Raw genomic sequence first — 25,730 nt, 5'->3', positions numbered from 1 at the left:
CTCCAGTCAGCAACTGCTTTGACACCTTGCGAGACACACCACCCTTAGCTGCAGCCGCCTCCTCAGGCATTCCACTCAACTTGGAACTAACTCAAGTTAGCTCTAAGGATTGAGTTTCCCACTGCCCAACTTCGAGGGTGGGATTCGAACCCACACACGCAGAGCGCAGTGGGATTAGCCAGTCCATCGTCTTAGCCTTTCGGCCACCTCATCTTCCATAAATTCAATGAGAAAGATCTGTCAGAAGTGGGATAGTTGCACCACTTTGCTGCTTAATTGACCAACTCATCTGTTTACCCATCTTTCATTTCCCTTTGCGTATAGAACTTGCCTAGTCCATTTTGTTTTCCTTGAATTCAATTGTCTTTCTCTTTTCGCCTGCTAAATTTTTATTGATTTTCTTCCCGATGTTAGTAAATACGTTTCAGAAATACTTCATTGGCTGTGTAATGCTTCAGGATATCCTGAGGTTGGGAATGGGGCAGTGTAAATGCCAGACTTCCTGTTTCTTTTCATTTCTTTATATTTGCTTGTAATTTTCTTTCCCCCTTGCTATCACCCTACAAAACAAAAATGCTGCACCTTTTGCGTAATTTTACGAATTTACTTTTATCCATATTTTCATCACTCCCTTTCTTGGTCGTTCCCCTTCTTCCAGATTGCAGCGCCTGCTGCCCTCGTCCTCGTGCCATCTCCTGCTCTCTAGGCCTTTGCTCATGCAAGCTGTGTCACTGAGCAACAAGAGCCACATGAAACAAACCTGGTTTGGCTGATATTATGAACACAAAATGCTGCGAGTGCCACAGGCAGCATCACCGGAGAGAGAAACAGGGTTCACCTTTCGGGTCGATGATCCTTCACCAGAACTGCAATGAGTTAGAGATGTAACGGGTTTGAAAGCGAGTCCAGAGGCTGAGAAAGGGAGAGGGGAAAAGGTCAAAAGGGAAGGTCTGTGATAGGGTGGAAAGCAGGGGGGATTCAAATGAACAAACGAGTTATTTCCAGTACCTGCTGTCTATTGGGGCAGAAATTATGATCTGAAATTGCTGAATTCAATTTTCAGTCAAGAACGCTGTACAAATAACTAATTGAAAGCGAGGTACTGTTCCCTGAGCTTCACTGGAACAGTTTGGCAGACCAAGGACAGGGAGGTCAGAATGGGAGTGGGATGGAGATTTAAAATGGCAGGCAAGTGGGAGCTGAGGCTCACGCTTATTTTGTTTTATTGATCCTGTTCTTTCCTCCCCTCCTTATAAGCATTTACTGCACCAGCACACACCCGGTCCTCAAAAATTAATGGCCCTCAAAAGATTTGAATACACGGATGGAGCAACACAACCAACAACTTGCCCACTGGCAAGTGGTATTCGCCACTAACAGCACGCTGCTGCCAAGCCAAAAAGATGTTCTGCCTATGACACAAATGAATAATGTGCTATACGGGTTTCTGTGCCAGGGCAATGTTAGGTATGTAGGCCATACGTCCCAAAGACTGGCAGATCGTTTCAAACAGCATGTCCCTTCTGCTGTTCGCAATGGGTGAGGTACAGATCCTACCCAACCAGCCCGTGCTTGAAAAACCCAAACACAGGGCAGAATTTAGCCCTCGGATGGCGTGCGGGCCCCACCGGTTTGGTGGCAGGCGGACGGCCGACCCCCGCCGCCGAAACAGGGCCCGCCGCCATTTTGAGTGGGTGGGCCAATTAAGGCCCGCCCAGCGGCATCCCCAACAGGAAGCGTTATGCACTTCCTGTGCAGGGGCGGGGGAGGGAATCCCCAGCTGTCAAAGTGCGCTCCTTCATGCACATCAGGGAGATCAGTGACAGTCCAGAATACTTTAAAAATAGAAACATTTAAAAATTATTAACATGTCCCCCTCATGTGACAATGTCACACGAGATGGGACATGTGAATAAATATCACATAAAATGTATTAAAGTTTTTAAAAACAGACATGAAACCTCATCCCGCCAGTGGATGAGGTTTCATGTATTATCAGAAGCCCGCTGGGGCTCCTGGCCTGCCCGCCAGCCTTAAGCTTAGCCAGGCAGGTCTTTAATTATCTTAATTATCCTGTCAATGGCCTCAATTGGCCAGTGACAGGTCGGCGGGCGGACAATTGATTTCACTGTCCGCCTGCCTTCCTAAAAATTTAAAGGGACTGGGATGACATTGGGGGTTCCTCCCGAAGTCATCCCGCGTCACTTTCCCGTCGGCGAGCAGGCCCCACCCCCAAATCGCCGACGGGAACATTCAGGCCAACATTAGATGTGATTCCATGCTTGACCAACATTTGCTAAATAATCCCCAGTACTAAGAATTACGCTGAGAACTAATTTAAGATTATCAGTCGGGCTTGTAGTTTGGCACATTTGCGTGTGCTAGAAGCTACATATATTAATCCACAGGGCCCTGTTCTTTGCAGACAGAAAGAACATGTACACACATTGCACCTGTTTCAGCTAAACAAGATAAGTGATAGCCATTAAATGGAGCATTCTCCATGGCAACGCCTCTACCAGTCAGACTCCACTTGCCAATCAGCTAGCACTCTCTTCTCCTTCAGTATAGAAATGCTGTTTCCACTGACAATGGCATTTTCTTGTGAATTGTCCTGATGAGTGCAAGACGAAAAGCTTCAACACAAAGGTCTCTGTTTCCAGCAAAGTTCAAGTTCTCTGTTACCAAACGACTAACCACAAGAAGAGTCACACGGACTCGAAACGTTAACTCTGTTTCTATCTCCACAGATGCTGCCAGACTTGCTGAATTTTTCCAGCATTTTCTGTTCTTATTAACCACAAATATACTTGGCTGATAGGATACAAGTCCGGAAAAGTCGCTGCGTCGCAGGTTCGCACTCGAGAATGTGCTGGCCGAACCTTGCCAAATTCTGCAGCATCTCTCCTAAGTCCCCCTTTTTTTTTTAATCCTTTCTTTCACTCTGGTTCAAAGTATTACCTCATCCAGTTAACTAGACTTCAGTTTTAACAAGAATCACTCCCCAGGACTTGACTCACGCTCCCAAATTTTCCAGGTCTGTGGCAGGTGCCCTTCTCAAGGCTGGATCTAACAGAGGGTGTTTACTGCCTCCGCTGAGTCAGTTATTATGTGCGTCTCTGCAGGAACATGTCATCAGCTCATCCTTTCTGAGTGGAATTCCTTTTCATATAAAATGTCTCTCTTTTAAAAAAAAAAAAATACATAAAAGGCAAAATCTAAAAGTTAAGAATAATCCGGGGAATGTTGTTTTTTTTGTCGTTGTTTCTAGTGCGCCCTAGTTCGTATTCATCACGAAGAAGCTGTGATTAGAGATAGAAACTGTGGTTTCCACTATATCGGCACCACTGCATTCTGACCAGCAGGTGGGGCTGCAAACCACTGGGCTTAGACGCTGCAAAACCATCAAATAAGGAATAACCAAACAGAACACCAAGGTTACAAGTGCAAATTCCCATCGAGCGTAACGATTACTGTTCATCCCTTATAGAGCATCGTGGCTGCAGACCAATGTGCCTTACTGTGTAGCAGCTGTTAGTCACTGTGATAAGGCACAAGTAGGAAATGAATGCTGGCAGATGAATTCATGGTGATAGTTGGGATCAGAGTGTGTATTGCCTCTGTTAGGCCTGCCATTTAGCTCAGACCAGAACTATGTTAAGATTTAGAGGTCGGAGACTCAGTGGGAACTTGGTTGGTTAGTTGAAAGTGGACAGGTTAGTGATTCAATTGTGGATCTTCACAGGTGAAGCACTAACTTGTCCATTCAGGTGCCAGCTCACCAACCGAATTTTCCAGAATTTTCTCTTTCTGATTTCCAGCGTCTGCAGATTTTTTGGCATTTTGCTGTTGCCTCTCTCTCTCTCTCTCTCTCTCTCTCCGTTGCTAAATGCATTCTCAAATCTGATCTCTCTGAGGTTGATTTTGGTCATCTCTTTGCTTCTATTCCTCCTCATTGGACGATACCGTTGTGTAATGGCAGCGTTACTGGGGCTATTGATCCATAGAGAACATGAGGCAAAGGCCCCCATGGGAGTTGAAAAATCAGTGGCGAGGAGAGTAACAAGGAAAAGAGGGGCAAGGGAGGATTTTTGGAGAGTAAGGGTGACATGATTAAAAGCTTCGTCACCCAGGGTGAAGTAGGTGGGGGTGGGGGGGAAGAAATGACATGGAGGAGGCCAAACGTTGGAAGACCGAAGAATGTTTCTTGCGTTATACTCACGTCAGCTTGGGCTTATGACTGGAGGAGGCTGTAAAATTTGGACAATTTCAGGCACTGTAAAAATATACTGGCATGAATTACAAGAGGAAAGAAAAAATCTGTAGGGGAATTTTATCTTCTGCATCACTAACATCTTTTGTCCTATGGCTGTGCCTAAATTCTGGAATTTTGCTCCCTCAGCCTCACAGCTTTTCCATCTCACTCTGTCTTAAAACTTACCCCTTTAGCCAAGCTGAAATAAAAACAGAAAATGTGGGGAGAAACCCCACATGACGCCCCAGCCTAGATACCCGATTGGGTGCAGAGCCACCCCTTGGCATCACTGATTGGCCTCCTCCCCTCAGGGCAGCCACTAACGGAGCCGTCCCAGTGTTTGATCGGTTGCGCCGAGAAGGCAGGACCGAGCAGACCACACGTTTTCCATTCCGCGTCCCTCACCCACCAAAAACCAAAGCACATTGAATTTACAGCGCAGTAATAGGCCGGTCAGCCCAACTGGTTCAGGCCAGTGTTTATGCTCCACTCGAATCTCCCCCCCACCCCCCACACCTCTTCATCTGACCTGTCAGCATAACCTTCCATTCCTTTCTCCCTCCCGTGTTTACCGAGCTCCCCCCGATGTGTAATTTTCCTCAGCTCAAATCTAAGTTACAATTTTGGTCACATGATTACAGGGCAGATTTGTCAACGCAAACGTGAAGACAGCCTTTTGGTTAGGTGTTAATTCCTGGCCTCAGCCCTATAAAAACACAGAGTTGAATGACATTAATACTGAGATTACAAGATTGGATGCTGCTTTCCAACCAATGTGGGGAACGTATAAATGGGATAGGATAGTCAATAATTTACAATAGTCAATAGATAGATTTGAAGCCCATGAACAAACAGGAGTGGAAGCCTCACCTCTTGTTACTGTAACATCTGCTCAAGTTACACTGTGGCATGGTTTCCTCAGCGCTATCTCTGTCACGTTTGGAGGTCCCTGCCTCTGAGCGAGAAGCTCTGGGTTTGAGTCCCCACCCTAGGACTTGATGGTTGTGGAAGATGCATTCACCACGTGGCCAAATAGGTTTGTATCTGTCTGCAACTTCTTCTAACGCACACCAGTGGCAGGCAGGAAGAGCGGGAGAGATTGCTGGCCAGCCCATGCGATGGGAAGAACATTGGAGCCTCTACTACCCATAGCTCCAGGCTACAACATGCATGTAAAAGTGCATGTTGCCACAGCAACTCAGACTCTGTAACACACCATCACCATGATTGTAGTGTAAATGGTGCAATTTGTGCCTTAGTTTTCTAACGACCTTCATTCCTGGCTTCATGATGGCTGCCACTCACAAAAAGAAGCCCCAAGAGTGTTACCCCTGGAGACACTGTCAAAAAAAAATACACCTGGAAGATCTTCATGAAGGTTGCCTCACTAGCCTACCGTTGGTGATCACTTTGCAGTATGTAACGGGGCTGATCACCTCCCTCCACATGCGTTTCCCCGGTGATGCACAGACAGGAGTCTGTCAGCAATGAATCCCATTTTGAATATGGCATGTTACTCCACGTGTAAGATGCAGGTCAGCCTCAGGGCCATGAGTGTTCATTGTTATGCTGTTCCACCCCCACAGGAAAAAAGAACAAGCTGCGAGTTTACTACTTGTCGTGGCTTAGGAACAAAATCTTACACAATGATCCTGAAGTGGAAAAAAAGCAAGGCTGGGTCTCGGTTGGAGATTTGGAAGGCTGTGTGCACTATAAAGTCGGTAGGTGTTGTGTTCTCTGAAGATCTTTTTACTGGTCTAAAACGTCTTGGGTTGTTGTCTTTTCTGCTTTAATGATATATGTGGCCCATCCCACCCCTAGAAATACCAATCATGCTAAGTGAATCTCTATAACCATTGCTGGCCTCTTCCGATGGAAATGGGTTCACTGTACAAAACTTCTACATTTGTAATACTTAATTCAACCAAAGATCAATATCACTACATTTTAATCTGATTTTTCATTCCACTCCACCGTATTCACCTCAGTATGTGGTAGTACCTGACTTTTATGATACAAGGTTATGGGAAAGTTCGTATAAGAGCATTCCTAACACAGCAAGTTTTATGATCTGGACTGAAATGTCTGGATGAATGATGGGAGCAGATTCTTTCAAAAGGGAATGGAGTAAATACTTATGAAGGAAGATTTTGCAGAGCTATGCAAAACGACTTGGGTGGGGGAGGTGGTGAGATGAATTATAGAATGTTTACAACACAGAAGCAGGCCTGTTGACCCATTGTGATGGTTCTTTGCAAGAGCAATTTGTTTAGTCCTGTTTCCCCGCTCTTTCCCCGTAGCCTTGCAAATTTTTCCCCTCAGGTGCTTATTAGAAAGCTACAGTTAAATTTGCCTCCACTATCTTGTCAGGCAGTGCAATCCAAATCATAACCATTCACTTTTTTTTTATTATTAATTCACAGGATGTGGGCTTCGCTGGCTGGGCCAGCATTTATTGCCCATCCCTGGTTGCCCTTGAGAAGGTGGTGGTGAGCTGCCGCCTTCTCGAACCCCTGCAATCCATGTGGTGTAGGTACACCCACAGTGCTGTTAGGAAGGGGAGTTCCAGGGTTTGGAATCTTATTTGGAATAGAAGTTTTTCCTCATGTCATCTTTGGCTCTTTTGTCAGTCTAAGTCCCAGACAGCTTTTTACTTAGTTCTGTTGAAGAGTCGTACGGACTCGAAACGTTAACTGTGTTCCTCTCCGCAGATGCTGCCAGACCTGCTGAGTTTTTCCAGGTATTTTTATTTTTGTTTTGGATTTCCAGCATCCGCAGTTTTTTTTTGCTTTTTAGCTCTTTCCGAGGGCTGGTTTAAAAACACGATGAACGGCTTTGCTTTATGCTACACGATTCTGATCCAGCGTGAAGTGGATTCAGATTCCACTCTAAAGTAAGGCTGGGTCTTGATTCTGGATTTGCGCAGCAACATTTCAATGTAGGTGTAAATCAGAACTTCTTTATGTCAACGCCGCTGCTACTGCGACAGCCTAAGTCTAAGTTGTCGCCACATTGAATGAAGACGAGCAAGACAGCCGCAAACTCTTCAGCAGTGTTGCCGGCTGCATCTGAATTGTGAGCTTTTAATTTGCTGTGGATTTGAGCCTGTATGATAACATGTCAATGTTATCAACACTTCAACCAGTGTTCTAAAGAAAACCCCCTGTCACCTCTGAGCCTTCCTGATTTGGTCTCATCTCGAACCTTTTTTGGAATTTTTTTCATCCTTGATGCAGGGGCATAGTTTATAAACCAATTGATTCATATTTCACTGTTGTGCTTCATTGAATCAAAACTGCCAGTAAATCCCTCATATCCCCTGCAGGGATTGGAAAGACGTGAGCAGATAAGCAGTATTTGGCTGTGAATTGTTTCTGTGAACCATTTTTGTCCAGTGAAATAAATTGGGCTGGTAATTCACGACAGAAGCCCTGTTTAGTCTTCATTATTTTTTTTTAATTTGCTGAGATACACTTCTGGAGATTATAAGGGAGTTTTGGCAGTCTCCACAGCCTCGCGGGACAGAAGGCACGAGCTTCAGAATTGGCTGCGCAGTGTTACTGCCCTACTTCTAAATCATGTGAGGTTCGAAATCTGAGCATATTCACTCATAATTTCTTGTCTGTGTCCTTAAGGTATGATTTAATTTACTTGGAGACTTACTAATAAACAACCAGGTAAATGTGGCGACATAACTTCCTCTGAATTTATGAACCGCAAGCTAATGCAGGGTAGCTAAATGTCTTAAGTTAAATTAAGAATGTGGGGTTTACCTCACTACTGAAATTCACCAAGTAATTGGAACAGGCCATTTGTGACCTGAGTGAGACCAAAGGTATAACTCTTCCTATTATAGACGAGCAACAAATCTATAAAGAAGCCAGTGGCCAGTAAAGGAAAAACGAAATGTGATTACTAAATGATTAATGAAGGATGATCAGGTGTATAAAGTAGGGTGATCAGTAAGTGTTAAGAGTAGGCACTGAAGGTGAGATCTCACAAGCATCTTCTTACAGAAGAGGTCCAGCTTTAGTCAGTGGTCCTCCTTGGAAATGGCCACCTTCAAACATCTGATTTTCCAGCTCAAAAGACTTCCTGAAAATGTATGCATTAGAACCATAGAACACTACAGCACAGAAAAACAGGCCATTCGGCCCTTCTAGTCTGTGCCGAAATATTATTCCGCTAATCCCATTGACCTGCACCCAGTCCATAACCCTCCAGACCTCTCCCATCCATGTATCTATCCAATTTATTCTTAAAACTTAAGAGTGAGCTCACATTTACCACGTCAGATGGTAGCTCGTTCCACACTCCCACCACTCTCTGAGTGCAGAAGTTCCCCCTAATGTTCCCCCTAAACCTTTCCCCTTTCACCCTAAAGCCATGTCCTCTCGTGTTTATCTCTCCTAATCTAAGTGGAAAGAGCCTACTCGCATTTACTCTGTCTATACCCCTCATAATTTTGTAAACTTCTATCAAATCTCCCCTCATTCTTCTACGCTCCAAGGAATAAAGTCCTAACCTGTTTAATCTTTCCCTGTAACTCAACTCCTGAAGACCCGGCAACATCCTAGTAAATCTTCTCTGCACTCTTTCAATCTTACTGATATCCTTCCTGTAGTTAGGCGACCAGAACTGCACACAATACTCCAAAGTTGGCCTCATCAATGTCTTATACAACCTCACCATAACATCCCAACTCCTATACTCAATACTTTGATTTATGAAGGCCAGTATGCCAAAAGCTTTCTTTACAACCTTGTCTACCTGTGATGCCACTTTCAGGGAATTATGTATCTGAACTCCCAGATCCCTTTGTTCCTCCGCACTCCTCAGTGGCCTACCATTTACTGTGTATGTCCTACCTTGGTTTGTCCTTCCAAAATGCAACACCTCACACTTTTCTGCATTAAATTCCATCTGCCATTTTCTGGCCCATTTTTCCAGTTGGTCCAGATCCCTCTGCAAGCTTTGAAAGCCTTCCTCGCTGTCCACAATGCCTCCAATCTTAGTGTCATCAGCAAACTTGCTGATCCAATTTACCACATTATCATCCAAATCATTGATATAGACAACAAACAACAATGGTCCCAGCACAGATCCCTGAGGCACACCACTAGTCACAGACCTCCAGTCTGAGAAGCAATCATCCACTACCACTCTCTGTCTTCTCCCACACAGCCAATTTCGAATCCAGTTTACAACCTCTCCATGGATACTAAGTGTCTGAACCTTCTGAACTAACCTCCCATGTGGGACCTTGTCAAAGGCCTTACTAAAGTCCATGCAGACAACATGCACAGCCTTTCCTTCATCTACTTTCTTGGTAACCTCCTCGAAAAACTCTACAAGGTTCGTTAAACATGACCTACCACGCACAAAGCCATGCTGACTATCCTTAATCAGCCCTTGGCTGTCCAAATAATTGTATATCCGATGTCTCAGAACAGCTTCCAATAATTTACCTACTACTGATGTCAGGCTCACTGGCCTGTAATTACCTGGTTTACTTTTGGAGTCTTTTTTAAACAACGGAACAACATGAGCTACCCTCCAATCCTCCGGCACCTCACCCGTGGCTAAGGACATTTTAAATATTTCTGCCAGGGCCCCTGCAATTTCTACACAGTCTCCCTCAAGGTCCGAGGGAATATCATGTCAGGCCCAGGGGATTTATCTACCTTTATTTGCTGTAAGGCAGCAAGCACCTCCTCCTCTTTAATCTCTGTATGTTCCATGACACTACTGCTTGTTTCCCTTCCTTCCTTATACACTATGCCAGTTTCCTGAGTAAATACTGATGCACAAAAACTGTTTAAGATCTCCCCCATCTCGTGAGGCTGCACACATAGATGACCACTCTGATCTTCAAGGGGACCAATTGTGTCACTTACTATCCTTTTACTCTTAATATACTTGTAGAAACCTTTCAGGTTTACCTTCACATTATCTGCCAAAGCAACCTCATGTCTTCTTTTTGCCTTCCTGATTTCCTTCTTTAGTATTTTCTTACATTTTCTATACGCTATAAGTACTTCATTTGCTCCTTGTTGCCTATACCTGCTATACATCTCTCTCTTCTTCTTAACCAGATCGCCAATATCCCTTGAAAACCAAGGTTCCCTATGCCTGTTAACTTTGCCTTTAATCCTGACAGGAACATGCAAACTCTGCACTCTCAAAATTTTGCCCTTGAATGCCTTCCACTTACTGAACACATCCTTGCCAGAAAACAACTTATCCCAATCCACTCTTCCTGGATCCTTTCTCATTTCCACAAGATTGGCCTTTCTCCAATTTAGAATCTCAACTCGAGGACCAGACCTATCCTTATCCATAATTAGCTTAAAACTAATGACATTGTGGTCACTGGACCCAAAATGTTCGCCTACACATACTTCTGTCACCTGACCTGTCTGGTTCCCTAATAGGAGATCAAGTATTGCATCCTCTCTCATTGGTACCTCTATATGTTGATTTAGAAAACTTTCCTGAACACATTTGACAAACTCCAAGCCATCCAGCCCTTTTACAGTATGGGAGTCCCAGTCAATATGTGGAAAGTTAAAATCTCCTACTATCACAACTTTCTGTTTCTTACATCGGTCTGCTATCCCTCTACAGATTTGCTCCTCCAATTCTCTTTGACTATTGAGCGGTCTATAATACAACCCTATTAGTGTGGTCACACCTTTCCCATTCCTCAGCTCCACCCATGTGGCCTCTGTAGACGAGCCCTCCGGGCTGTCCTGCTTATGCACAGCTGTGATATTTTCCCTGACTAGTAATGCCACTCCTCCCCCTTTCATCCCTCCCCCTCTATCACGTCTGAAACAACGGAACCCCGGAACATTGAACTGCCAGTCCTGCCCCTCCTGCAACCAAGTCTCACTAATGGCAATAATGTCATAATCCCACGTGCCAATCCACGCCCTAAGCTCATCTGCCTTTCCGACAATACTCCTTGCATTGAAATAGATGCACCTGAGAACATTTCTATCACGTACAAACCTTTGATTTCTGTCTATACATGCATTCCTCGCTTGACCTTTATCCTCCTCCACCTCACTATCTGCTCGAACACTCTGGTTCCCCTCCCCCTGCAAATCTAGTTTAAACCCCCCGGAGCAGCACTAGAAAACCTACCCGCAAGGATGTTAGTCCCCCTCCAGTTCAGGTGCAAACCGTCCCGTCGGAACAGGTCCCACCTTCCCTGGAACAGAGCCCAATTGTCCGGAAACATGAAGCCCTCCCTCCTACACCATCTCCTTAGCCACGTATTTAGCTACATTATCCTCCTATTTCTAGCCTCACTAGCACGTGGCATGGGTAGCACTCCTGAGATCGTAACCCTGGAGGTCCTGTCCTTCAACTTTGCACCTAACTCCCTAAACTCTCTTTGCAGGACCTCCTCCTCCTTCCTATCCACGTCATTGTTCCCTACATGGACCACGACATCTGGCTGCTCACCCTCCCTCCTGAGAATACTGAGAACTCGATCCGAGATATCGTGGACCCTGGCACCAGGGAGGCAACAGACCATCCAGGATTCTTGATCTCTGCCACAGAACCTCCTATCTGTCCCCCTAACTATCGAATCCCCTATCACTACTGCTCTCCTCTTTTCCCTCCCTCCTTTCTGAGCTGAGGGTCCAGTCTCAGTGTCAGAGACGCGACCACTACAACTTGTCCCTGGTAGGTCGTCCCCACCAACAGTATCCAAAACGGTATACCTATTGTTGATGGGAACGGCCACAGGGGTGCTCTGCTCTTTCTGCCTATTCCCCTTCCCTCTCCTGACAGTCACCCAGCTGCCTGCCTCCTGACTTTTAGGGGTGACTGTCTCCCTGAAACTCCTGTCTATTACTGCCTCTGCCTCCCGTATGATCCGAAGTTCATCCAGCTCCAGCTCCAGCTCCCTAACTCGGCTTCTCAGGAGCTGCAGCTGGATGCACCTTTTGCAGGTGTAGTCACCAGGGACAATTGTGCTGTCCATGACTTCCCACATGCTGCATTCGGAGCACTCGACTGCCCTAACTGCTGCCTCCATTACCTACTCCTAATTTAATTAAAGGAACTTACCCGGCCTTACCTCACTGGGAGCAAGCTCGTCCTCAGCCTCTGCTCGCCGAAGCCTCTCGAGCCAAAGCCTCAAAGCTCCTCTCCTTCACTGGGCTACTCACACACTGGCCGCTCACACACTGGCCGCTCCTCTTCAGCTTCCCCTCCTTTTATTTTCAATCTCCCAATCACCTCTCCTCTCGCGCTGTTTTCAATCTCCTGACTGACTCTCCCCTCGCGCTGTTTTCAATCTCCCAATCACCTCTCCTCTCGCGCTGTTTTCAATCTCCCGACTGACTCTCCCCTCGCGCTGTTTTCAATCTCCCAATCACCTCTCTTCTCGCGCTGTTTTCAATCTCCCAATCACCTCTCCTCTCGCGCTGTTTTCAATCTCCCAATCACCTCTCCTCTCGCGCTGTTTTCAATCTCCCAATCACCTCCCCTCTCGCGCTGTTTTCAATCTCCCAATCACCTCTCCTCTCGCGCTGTTCTCAATCTCCTGACTGACTCTCCCCTCGCGCTGTTTTCAATCTCCCAATCACCTCTCCTCTCGCGCTGTTTTCAATCTCCCAATCACCTCTCCTCTCGCGCTGTTTTCAATCTCCCGACTGACTCTCCCCTCGCGCTGTTTTCAATCTCCCGACTGACTCTCCTCTCGCATTCCAAAATGCGATTTTCAGGACAGTACAGGCAATAAAAAACATGCCATTTTTGGACGGGCTGGCGTACCTGCTCTGGTGTTGCTCATAGTGAGAGAGGGGAAAGCAATATCGGGAAAGTTTCTGCGGGTACTTCCCAATCCTCCATCATAACGTTGCTGGAAGACCCGTGGAAACCATGGAAAAGTGACGCTCTTCCTCTGTACCTACAGAGCACATGAAGAGCGAAGAATCCCAGTGCAATTTGAATCCCCGTCCACCTTGCCTTTAACGCTGTGGGCTAAGCTACAGTAAACACCAAAAGCATATCGCTGAATTTAATAAATTTAACAAAAGTTATCGCATAGATTAAAAAGCATAAATGGACAGGTAAGGGGAATTTCTGAACTTGAAAGCTTTACTGAGTTAAATAAAATGCAATAGAGATGGCAGGGTGTGTGATGTGTTGCAGCTGTAGCATGTGAGAGCTGATGGACACCACTGTGATCCACAACAACTACATCAACAATAAGTATCTGCAGCCCAAGGAACATTGACTCAGAGTGGATGAGCTGGAGTCCAAGCTTTGGATACTGCAACACACCAGGAAGGGAGAAATTCAACTGAGTACACTTTTTCAGGAGACAGTCATGATTATTAGGTTAAGTACTTCAGATATGGGGCAGAATTTAGCCCTTGGCTGGCGGGCGGGCCCCACCGGCTCGGCGGCGGGCAGGCCGCCGAACCCCGCTGCCGAAACGCGGCCTGCCGCCATTTTGAGTGGGCGGGCGGCCCAGCGACCTGCCCGACAGGAAGCGCTATTCACTTCCTGTTCCGGGGGGAGAGGGGATCCCCGACTGTCAAAGTGCGCACTGCTCTCTGAGGCAAAGTCCTGTCTCAGAGAGTTTAGTGAAAGTTAAGTAAAGTCAAAAAATAGAGACATTTTAAAATTATTAACATGTTCCCCTCATGTGACAATGTCACACGAGATGGGACATGTTGATAACAAACTCAATAAAATTTATTAAATTTTTACAAAACGGTAATGAAACTTCATCCCGCCGGTGGATGAAGTTTCATTAATAATCTACAGGCCGCTGGGGCTCCTGGCCTGCCTGCCAGCCTTAAGGTCGGCCGGGCAGGGCATTTAACTATCTTAATGAGTCTGTCAATGGCCTTAACTGGCCATTGACAGGTCGGCCGGCGGACAGCTGATTTCACTGCCCGCCGGCCTTCCTTAAGATTTAAAGGGACCGGGATGACGTCGGGGATTCCTCCCTGAAGTCATCCCGCGTCATTTTCCCCTCGGCGAGCGGGCCCCGCCCCCCCAAATCACCGAGGGGGGCAAATCCTGGCCATGGTCTGTGGCCAGGGACAATTGAGGCAGACATGAGGATTCAGAGGTTACGATGAAGGAACCTCAGCCCTTACACTTGTCCAACAGGCATGAGGCTCTTGCAGCCTATATGGACAAGAGCAAGGACTGCAGGGAGAATGAGAAAACTGGCAACAGTATCATGGTGCAGGAGGCCATTAGCTGGCAGATGAGTCATTTAAGGAGATATTTCATAATTTTCAACAAAGATATAGGGAAAAATTTTCCCCCTGTCGGGCGGGGGTGGGGGGGGTTGTGCAGGGGTGGGCAGGGGCAGGAGTCAACCCAATCGGCGCCCCCGATCAGTGCCGCGCTGCCAATTAAGGTCCGCCCATCACGGTGCTCGCCTGGAAGCGCTGTGCATGCGCGTGGAAGAGCACAGAAATCTCCCTGAGGAGATTAGTTTGACATGGGTAAATTTAAATAAAGGAGAAAAAAAACCTCTTAAAACACGTCCCCTCATGCGACACTGTCACATGAGCCGGGACATGTCAAAGAATGAATGTAAAAAATTTTTATTAGATTTTACAACACTTCATGAAACCTCGTCCTGCCCGTGGATGAGGTTTCATGAAAAACGCGAAGGCCGCCTGGGCTTCTTCGCCTGCCCCCCCCCCACCGCCAACCTTAAGGTTGGACAGGCAGCTCATTTAATTGAGTCATTTATGTTTTAAATGGCCTTAATGGGCCTTTGACAGTTCGGCGGGCACACAGCCGTGTCAGCTGCGTGCCCGCCGAACTGAAAATCTAAACGATGTGCGGTGATATCGAGATGCCCGCCCGATGTCACCGCGCGTCAATTTACGCGTCGGCGAGTGGGCCCTGCCCCCGCTCGCCGACTGGAGAATTCAGCCCATAACCTATTAAAAAAGAAAGACTCCATAAGAAGGGTGAATAATCTGCGGCCAACTAAGGAAGTTAAGGGTGGTATTAAATTGAAAGATTCGCAGTAGACCAGAAGATTGGGAAAATGGCAGAAACCAGCAAATAATGACTAAAAAAAGCAGAGTAAAGTAGTAAGACTTAAAAAAACAAGACAGTAAGTGCTTTGACAAGTAGTTAAAAAGGTGGAGAGTAACTAAAGTTAATGGTGGCTCCTTGGAGGACGAGACTAGGGATTTAATAATGGGAAACAAGGAAATGTCAGAGACTTAAAAGAAACATTTTGTGTCTGTCTTCATTGTAGAAGACATTAAAAATGTCACAATCGGATCAGAAGGGAGGGAGGCACTTAAAACAATCACTATCATGAGAGGAAAAGTATTAGAAAAACTAATGGGATTAAAGGCCGACAAGACCTTTGGATTTAATGGTCGACATCCCAAGGGTCTTAAAGGGTGTGGCTGCTGAGATGGATGCACTGGTTGGAATCCAGGTGGTAGCAGCAGGACATTTAGCAAATTATAATATAAAGTCAGGCAGAGTCAACATGGCTTTGTGAAAGAGAAATTGGGCTGGACAAATTTATTAGAATTCTCTGAGGATGTAACAAGAAGGATGGATAAAAGGTGGATCAGTAGATGTAGCGTACTTGGATTTCCAAATGAAATTTGATGAGGGGCCACATAATAGATTACTACACAAGTTAAGATCTCATGGTTAAAAGCAAAATACTGCAGATGCTGGAAATCTGAAATAAAAATAGAAAATGCTGGAAGAACTCAGCAGGTCTGGCAGCATCTGCGCAGAGAGAGACAGAGTTAACGTTTTGGGTCTTCATGACTCTTTTTAGCTCTGAAGAAGAGTCATACGGACTTGAAACTTTAACTCTGTTTCTCTCTCCACAGATGCTGCCAGACCTGCTGAGTCTTCCCAGCCTTTTCTGTTTTTATTTAAGACCTCATGGTGTTGGGGGTAAAATATTAGCATGAATAGAGAATTGGCTAACCAGCTGGTAACAGCGAGTCAGGGCAATTGTCTCATTTTGAGGTTGGTTAACTGTAACTAATGAGTTGCCACAGGTATCAGTGCCGGGCCCTCGACTATTTACAGTCCATATTAATGACTTGGATGAAAGGATCGAGTGAATGGTAGCTCAATTTGCAGATGATACAAAAGATAGTTGGGAAAGCAAATTGTTGGGAGGATATAAAGGCCTGAATTTTCAGGCCCCAAGTGGCCGGGAATGGAGGTGGATGGGCTGTGAAAATATTGGCGCCAGCTGGCGTGACAGTTTCACAACCCCATTCCCAGCGCTGGCCATTTTTGCCAACGTGTGTTCAAGGCTAGCAATGCTACCTCCTCCCACAAAGCTCATAGACAATTAGGCTCATTAAGAGCCTTGTTAACTCAAGTGAAAGGAGGCCAACCGGGAATTTCCAGTCTGCCTCTGGTTTCCCGGTGTGACGAGGGCAGTTTAACTGCCTGGAGGCGGGCACCCAGTGACAGGCCAGGGTCTAGGCCGGCAGATCCTCCCTGCCAGTCTGAGTGTGGCACAGCCAAAGGCTGCTCTGTAGTGGGAATTCTCCCCTCCCCTCCCCTCCCTCCGCATGGCCTGGCTGCTCTTTCTGTTTTTAATTTAAACTTTTAAAAGGTTTACTGAGAGCACTTCCACGCTGATGCACCCTCTCAGTTACTTACCCTCTACGGCAACCAACTGCTCATCTCAAGCTGGAGGTCCTCTGATTGTCCCTCCAGCTTCAAGAGCCCACCTTTCGCCCTTAATTGGACAAGGAACCTGCCTCCAGGCCAATGAAGGGGGGGCCACTGTGAAAATCCCAAAGATTGGCTATTTCCATCAGATCAGCCAGGATCATATTGATTGGCAGAGTAAACTTGAGGGACCATATGGCCTATAGCTCCTATTTCTTTCTTACATTCTTATGTCCTTTGATCCCTTGAGAGGCAAAAGATTTTTCTGTCTCAACCTTAAATATCATCAATGATAGAGCATCCACATCGTCTGGAGTAGACAATTCAACAGATTTACAGCACCCTCAGTGAAGAAATTTCTCCTCATCTCAGTCTGAAATGATTGGGTTTAGGCCTAATTTATTCGGCCTCTTATCATAGGACAAACCTTCGCTGTACTGCCTCTGACCCAAATTATATCCTTTCTTAGATATGGGGCTGAATTTAAAGTGCTTTTGCTGGGCATGTTTCAGAAGCCTAGGAAATAGGAGCAGGGGGAGGCCATTCGGCCCCTTGAGCCTGCTCTGCCATTCAACTTGATCAGGGCTGATCTTCTTCCTCAATGCCATTTTCCTGCACTATCCTTCTACCGTTGATGTCTTTATGTGTAGAAATCTATCGATCTCTGTCTTGAACATACTCAGTGACTGCGCCTCCACAGCCCTCTGGGGTAGAGAATTCCAAAGATTCACCACCCTCTGAGTGGAAAAATTCCTCTGCATCTCAGTCCTAAGTGGCCCATCCCTTATTCTGAGACTGGGCCTCCTGGCCCTAAATTCGCCAGCCAGTCCTTCATTCATCTACTCTGTCAAGCCCTGTAAGAATTTTGTATGTTTCAATGAGATCACCTCTCATTCTTCTGAACTCCAGAGAACACTGGCCCAGTCTCCTCGATCTTTCCTCATAGGACAATCCCCCACCCCCCCATCCCAGGAATCGGTACGGTGAACTTTTGTCGAACTGCCTCCAAAGGCAAGTGTATCCTTCCTTAGGTAAGGTGACTAAAACTGTACACAATACTCCAGGTGAGTTCACACCAAAGCTTTAACCTGTTTTTAGCATAGCCCACGACTGAGCTCTGGCAGTTGCCATGACTACTAGAGCTGCCAGTCAGTCCGATTGGCCAGCAGTTCCTGAGGGCGGGACTTCCTCCCAGAGAAGAGCTCAACCCAATTTAGCCCGCCCCAAAGTGTTATGGCTGTCAGGGCTTGATCCAGTCACGTCAGCTTCCAGCCGACTTTCCTTCCAAGGGCTGCGAGCGGTCCACCTCCCTCCATAAAATGCAGCATCCGAAGACCTAAACTGCACACCGTTTCCAGGTATGGTCTCATCAAAACCCCATACAGGTTTCTGGTTTGGTTTTGGTAAGGCCACATCTGGAATACTGGGTGCAGTTTTGGTCTCCGCGTTTAAGAAAGGATAGACTTGCGTTGGAGCCGGCACAGCGAAGGTTATTGACCCCTGAAGGGTAGACACAGAAAAATCCTTACCACTGGTCGGGGAATCTAAAACATGGGGGCACAGTCTGAGGATAAGGGGCCGATCATTCAGCACTGAGATGAGGAGAAATCACTTAATCACTCAAAGGGTTGTGAATCTTTGGAATTCTCCACCCCAGAGGGTTGTGAATGCTCCAGCAGTGAATACATTTAAGGCTGGGCTAGACAAATCTTTGGTCTCTCAGAGAATTAAGGGATATGGGGAGCAGGCGGGAAAGCGGAGTTGAAACCCAAGATCAGGCAAGATCTTGTTGAATGGCAGAGCAGGCTCGATAGAACATGTGGTCTACCTCCACTCCTATTTCTTATGTTCTTGTGGCAAACTCAACGTCCTTCACCACCCATAGCAAACTCCGAGCCAGTATGCCTGATAGGTAAAACTAAAATGTAGACTCACTCAGCTTCAGGCCTGAAGTGGGTCACTCTAAGTTTAGTACTGAGGAGATGAAAAGAAAATCATAAGTGCTGATGATATTCAGAGCCTATTTAGCCAGTTCTGGTGAATAGTCTCTACTGAAAACATGAAGCAATTTATTATCTGTGACTAATTTTTGCTGCACTTTCTAGTTCACAGTGTTCTTGTAACTTTAAATAAATAATGAGTATGGAATTGAAATTAAGATGATCTTTTGTCATCAAGTTCTTGTGCGGAGGTGTACAGGCCTTGGGCATTCGAAAACAGAAACAAAAATACCTGGAAAAACTCAGCAAGTCTGGCAGCATCTGCAGAGAGGAACACAGTTAACGTTTCGAGTCCGAATGACCCTTCAACAGAACTCAGTAAAAATAGAAGAGCGGTGAAATATAAGCTTGTTTAAATATAAGCTTCCTTAAATCAGCTTATATTTCACCTCTCTTCTACTTTTACTTAGTTCTGTTGAAGGGTCATTCGGACTCGAAACGTTAACTGTATCCCTCTCCGCAGATGCTGCCAGACCTGCTGAGTTTTTCCAGGTATTTTTGTTTTTGTTTTGGATTTCCAGCATCCGCAGTTTTTTGCTTTTATCTTGGGCATTCTAAAGTGGTTTACAATTGAGAACGTAGTAATTATTGTTTTGTTTAGTGTGTAATGTACCTTTAAGAATAATACTTGTTAAGGAAGATCACGTGATCTGTAGTAACCAATAGGAGAGTAGCGAGGGCTAACTCAACAGTCAAAGTAGAGATGGAGTTGGAGTTGAAAGCACACGTGTAGTTGCTGCTGAGTATTTCGTAAATAAACTTAATGTTTCCACCCAAGAAGTGTCTGTAGATCAACTCTATCATTAATAGTAGCAATTCGGCCACCCTTACAACAAAGAAGAAGGTTTAAAATCTCTTTGAAACATGTAATGACAGCAATGGGAAAAGCTGCCATGATAATGGCAGATACCTGTGTGTGTATCAGTGAGCTGACAGATAATGGCTGAGAAATCCAATCAATACAGGGGTCCAATATGAAACATTCACTCTGCATTGGAAATGTGCCACCCACCATTTTGGATCGGCTGGTCATTATTGGACTTTCAAGGTGCACAAACTGGTGCCCATAGCACCTGTTTCAGGCCCCTTTGAGAAATTTGTTTGTGACTGACCACGGAATTGGCCATACAAGTGCTTAGCGTCAAATGGCAACAAAGGTCGATGGATGCCCTTGCGAATGGAAAGTTGTCTCAAGTGGTGTTCCACAGGGCTCGGTGTTGGAACCCTTGCTGTTTGTGTTGTACATTAACGATTTGGACGTGAACATGGGGGGCACGATTGGGAAATTTGCAGATGACACAAAGATTGGCCGAGTGGTGGATAGTGTAGAGGATAGCCATAATCTCCAAAACGATATAGATGGGTTGGTGGAGTGGGCGGTAAAGTGGCAGATGAATTTTAACATAGAGAAGTGTGAGGTCATACATTTAGGGAGGTCAAACAGTTACAGGGATTACACAATAAATGGGAATATACTAAGAGGGGTAGATGAAGTGAGACATCTTAGCGTACAAGTACACAGGTCCCTGAAGGCAGCAGTTCAAGTAGACAAGGTTGTAAAGAAGGCATATAGAATTCTCTCCTTCATTGGCAGAGGTATAGAATATAAAAGTAAGGATATAATGTTGGAATTGTATAAAACACTGGTGAGGCCACAAGTGGAGTATTGTGTGCAGCTCTGGTCACCACATCACAGGAAGGACGTAATAGCTCTGGAGAGAGTGCAGAGGAGGTTTACAAGAATGTTGCCAGGGTTAGAAAAGTGTAGCTATGAGGAGAGATTGGATAGGTTGGGGTTATTTTCCTTAGGACAAAGAAGGCTGAGAGGTGACTTGATTGAGGTGTACAAAATTATGAGGGGAATAGATAGACTGGACAGGATAAAATTGTTTCCCTTGGTGGAAAATTCTAGAACCAGGGGACATAGATTCAAGATAAGTGGCAGAAGGTGTAGGGGGGACATGAGGAAGAACTATTTTATGCAGAGGGTAGTGGGTATCTGGAATTCGCTGCCCAAGTTGGTGGTAGAGGCAGAAACTCTAAACTCTTTTAAAAAGTACCTGGATCTGCACCTAAAGTGCTGTAAGCTGCAGGGCTATGGGCTGGGTGCAGGAAGGCGGGATTAGAAAGGGCACCTGGGTGTCCTCGGGCTGGCATGGACAAGATGGGCTGAATAGCCTCCTTCTGTGCTATAACTTTTCTATGGTTCTAAAGGCTGGATTCAAACTCAGTCTTGTTGGATGCAAATCTAAACTGAACTGCTCAAGCTAGGGGCCTGCTTGCTTCTGAACAGTATGATTAAATCTGTTCTGACTATCAATGATTATAATGTGACCTAATTTCTGCAACATCTTGATGTATCAGATAATCTTGATTCCAAAATGACTGACGACTGCACTAACTGGTTTGGTCCTTTTTTAACAGTCAAGTACGAAAGGATAAAATTCTTGGTGATTGCTCTGAAGAATTCTGTTGAGGTCTATGCATGGGCTCCAAAACCATACCACAAATTTATGGCGTTTAAGGTAAGATACTTCATGTGGAAACTATTTGCAGTTAATGCAACTGTGAAGGATTAACCAGTACAATTTCCAAAGATTTCCAGTCTCCTAAGAGTTAAGATGGGTGCACTAGGTTGACATGGCACTGTATTACTTGGAAAAGCAAACTGCAGATTCATGCTCAGGATTCACTGCACGTAAATTGCTGGAGCAAAGCAGGTTACAGCAAGTCACTCACCCAGGAATCCCAGTTACTAACTTGGAGAAGCAATAATACAGGCCTGGGACTCGTCAACTCCTTGGCTTCATCAAGCAACAGCAGCATCAATCTGCATCAATTGGCCAATAAAACTTGAGAGGTAACCTACCCGTGGGTCGGTGATGATAAACCTGGGAGTGCTGGGGATGTCACGTCAACTACGAATATGTGCCTGAAATTGTTGGTGTCTGTTTACCCCTGGTCTTCCTCACAGTGACTTGCCTGGGAATCTAGCAGTTGTACGTACTGAGACATATTGTGACTTTAGCGGGTGAATGCACATACTTGGAAGAAATTCAGGGTTTATTTTTATGGCAAATTGCATTAATGATGAAACGCTGCTGTAAACATTTTCCATATAAAACCCATCTTACTTAACATTCTCTCCCAGCCACATGTCATATGTTCATGACCTACTTATTCAACACGCCGTTCACTTTCGTCCCTTGGTGTTCCATTTTTAGCTGCCCAGGATCCTGGAATATATTGGTTTAGAAATGTCCCAATTTGAGTCAATTAATTCCCTGGTTTATTTAGGTTAACAGTGGCAGTTGGCTGCTGAGAAGTGGAACAGAATACGAATACAGAGGTGACCTTGAAATCTTTAAAACAATATCTATGTTCATCCAAATTCAAACAAAATAGCATTAAAACAAGCACGATGAAGCTAATGTATCTTATCTGTAAATCCAAGTCTCTTCATAAGAATAAGGCTCCAACATGACCAGAAAGTTTCCCTTCAACCACTTTGAAGTGAATACAATTAAAAATACGAATAAATGACACATGTCGACATCCTGGAATTAAAATAAGAAAACACTGGAAGCACACAGGAGGTCAGTTAGTATCCGTAGAGAGAAAAGGCAAATTCTAGCCCTTCACCAGAGCTATAAACCTTTGTTCCAGATTTTGGACAGAGCAATGGTCTGCACTCAAGAGCGATGACCTGCTTTTCCTCTTTACAGACACTGATCGACCTGCTTAGTATTTGCGACATCATCTCTTGGTGTTTAACAACTTGGGAATGTAAGGAACAGGGTAGGCTATTTAACCCCTTGTGCCCATTCCAATAAATCATGGCTGAACTGCACCTCAGAAGCAAAATCCCACTTTATATCTCCATATCCCTTCATACAAAAAGCTACCAACCTCGACCTTTATCCCAGAAGAAAGCTTCAAAGACAAAGCATTTGCAACGTCACTGCAAATAGCAACCGCTGGGGTCCACGACCGTGGTGAGTTACGTATGTCTCAATGAACAAACATCAATTAATCCAAGAATGAATCAGTTACAGCCCAGGATAAAGATTCATTTCTGTGAAGTATGGAAATCCCAGTGCAAACATTTCCTTAGTGTCACCAGATGTTTTTTTTTTCCTTTTATCAAAGATAAATACTTTTGAGTGTGTGGCTCCTTCAAATAAAAACTCTTGATTGGAGGTGTGCTGCATGCTAGGTGATGGCATAGTGATATTGTTGCTGGATTGGTATTCCAGAGACCCGGGGTAATGTCCTGGGGACCAGGGTTTGAATCCCACCACGGCAGATGGTGGAATTTGAATTCAATAAAAATCTGGAATTTAAAAGTCTAATGCTGACCATGAAACCATTGTCGCTTGTTGTAAAAACCCATCTGGTTCACTATTGCCCTTCAGGGAAGGAAATCTGTTGTCCTTACCTGGTCTGGCCTACATGTGACTCCAGACCCACAACAATGTGGTTGACTCTTAAATGCCCTCTGAAATGGCTTAGCAAGCCACTCAGTTGTAACAAACGACTACAAAGTTACAAAAAAAGGAATGAAACTGGACGGACCACCTGGCATTGACCTAGGCACCAGAAATAACAATGGCAATGGCAGCCCTGTCGACCCTTACTAACATTTGGCTAGTGCCAAAATTGGGAGAGCTATCTCACAGACTAGTCAAGCAGCAGCCTGACATAGTCATCCTCACGAATCATATCTTACACATAATGTCCCAGACTCCACCATCACCATCCCTGGGTATGTCCTGTCCCACCAGCAGAGGTGGTAGCACAGTGATATACAGTCAGGAGAGAGTTGCCCTGGGAGTCCTCAAATTTGACTCCTGGCTCCATGATTTCTCATGGCATCAGGCAAAACATGGACAAAGAAACCTCCTGCTGATTATCACGTACCAACCTCCCTCAGCTGATGAATCAATGCTTCTTCATGTTGAACACCACTTGGAGGAAGCACTGAGGGTGGCAAGGGTGCAGAATGTACTCTGGGTGGGGGACTTCAATGTCCAACACCAAGAGTGATTCAGCAGCACTGAGCCAGCCAAGTCCTAAATGACATCGCTGCTAGACTGGGTCTGCAGCAGGTGGTGAGGAAACCAACGAGAGGGAAAAACATACTTGACCTCATCCTCACCAACCTGCCTGCCACAGATGCAGCTATCTATGACCATATCGGTAGGAGTAACCACCGCACAGTCATTGTGGAAACGAAGTCCCGCCTTCACATTGAGGATACCCTCCATCATATTGTGTGGCACTACCACCATGCTAAATGGGATAGATTTTGAACAGATCTGACAACTCAAGACTGGGCATCCATGAGGCGCTGTGGGTCATCAGCGGCAGCATAGTTATACTCAAACACAATCTGTAACCTCATGGTCAGGTATATCCCACACTCTACCATTACCACCAAGCCAGCAGATCAACCCTGGTTCAATGAAGAGTGCAGGATGGCATGCCAGGAGGTCAACCATCTCAGCTCCAGGGCATCACTGCAGGAGTTCCTCAGGGTAGTGTACTCGGCCCAACCATCTTCAGCTGCTTCATCAATGACCTTCCTTCCATCATAAGGTCAGAAGTGGGGATGTTCACTGATGATTGCACAATGTTCAGCATCATTCACTACTCTTCAGATACTGAAGTAGTCAAATGCAGCAAGACCTGGACAATATCCAGACTTGGGCTGACAAGTGACAAGTAATATTCGCACCACACAAGTGTCAGGCAATGACCATCTCCAACAAGAGAGAATCCAACCATTGCCCCTTGACATTCAATGGAATTACCTTCACTCAATTCCTCACAATCAACATCCTAGAGTTACCATTGACCAGAAACTGAACTGGATGAGCCATATAAATTCTGTCGCTACAAGAGCAGTAGCCAGGAATCTTGCAATGAATAGCTCACCTCCTGAATCCCCAAAGCCTGTCCACCATCCACAAGGCACAAGTCAGGAGTGTAATGGTATACTCCCCACTTGCCTGGATGAGTGCAGCCCCCACAGCATTCAAGAAGCTGGACACTGTCCAGGGCAAAGCAGCCTGCTTGATTGGCACCACATCCACAAACATTCACTCCCCCAACAACTGACGCACAGTAGCTGCAGTGTGTACCATCTACAAGATGCACTGCAGAAATTCACCGAGGCTCCTTCAATAGCATCTTCCAAACCCATGACCACTACCATCTAGAAGGACAAGGGCAGCAGATAGATGGGAACACCACCACCTGGAAGTTCCCCCCCAAGTAACTCACCATCCTGACTTGGAAATATACCGCCGTTCCTTCACTGTCGCTGGGTCAAAATCCTGGAACTCCTTTCCTAACAGCACTATGGGTGTACCTACACCACATGGACTGCAGTGCTTCAATAAGGGAGCTCACCACCACCTTCTCAAGGGCAACTAGGGGTGGACAATAATTGCTGGCCCAGCCAGCTAAGCCCACATCCCGTGAATGAATTAAAAAAGAATACCTTTGAGTATTTGAATACCTGCTTTAAATGAAAACTTTAGGTTAGAGGTGTGCTGTATGCTAGACCTTATGACTAGAAGGTTTAATACCTGTTATATCATGTGGTGTTGAGGTCCTTACATGGACCAGAGGCATTTATTGAGAGGTTTTTATCTCCATGTGATATAAGGCAGAAAATTGGAGCCACAGTGTTACAGACCTATCTCCACTGCTACTATCTTGCAAACTCCAGGAAATAAAGATTAATCTCATAAATACTGTAGCTGACAACCCAGGCAAAATATCAGTGGCATTTAAAACAA

General features: G+C 45.5%; 1 protein-coding gene across 7 annotated transcripts in view; it reads left to right on the top strand.

The window, feature by feature from the left end:
• LOC144684002 (mitogen-activated protein kinase kinase kinase kinase 4) overlaps nt 1-25,730 on the top strand; it is a 287,637-nt gene that overhangs the window by 241,402 nt on the left and 20,505 nt on the right. For all 7 annotated transcript variants that reach the window (XM_078547672.1, XM_078547671.1, XM_078547670.1 and 4 more), the window contains 2 exons: nt 5,842-5,976; nt 21,349-21,449. In XM_078547672.1, coding sequence (XP_078403798.1) covers nt 5,842-5,976; nt 21,349-21,449 — 236 coding nt within the window. The remainder of the gene's footprint in view (nt 1-5,841; nt 5,977-21,348; nt 21,450-25,730) is intronic.

The sequence above is a fragment of the Cetorhinus maximus genome, chromosome 8, assembly GCF_964194155.1.
Source record: "Cetorhinus maximus chromosome 8, sCetMax3.hap1.1, whole genome shotgun sequence".
In the NCBI taxonomy this organism is placed as follows: domain Eukaryota; kingdom Metazoa; phylum Chordata; class Chondrichthyes; order Lamniformes; family Cetorhinidae; genus Cetorhinus; species Cetorhinus maximus.
This window is presented reverse-complemented; position numbering and strand designations above follow the sequence as displayed.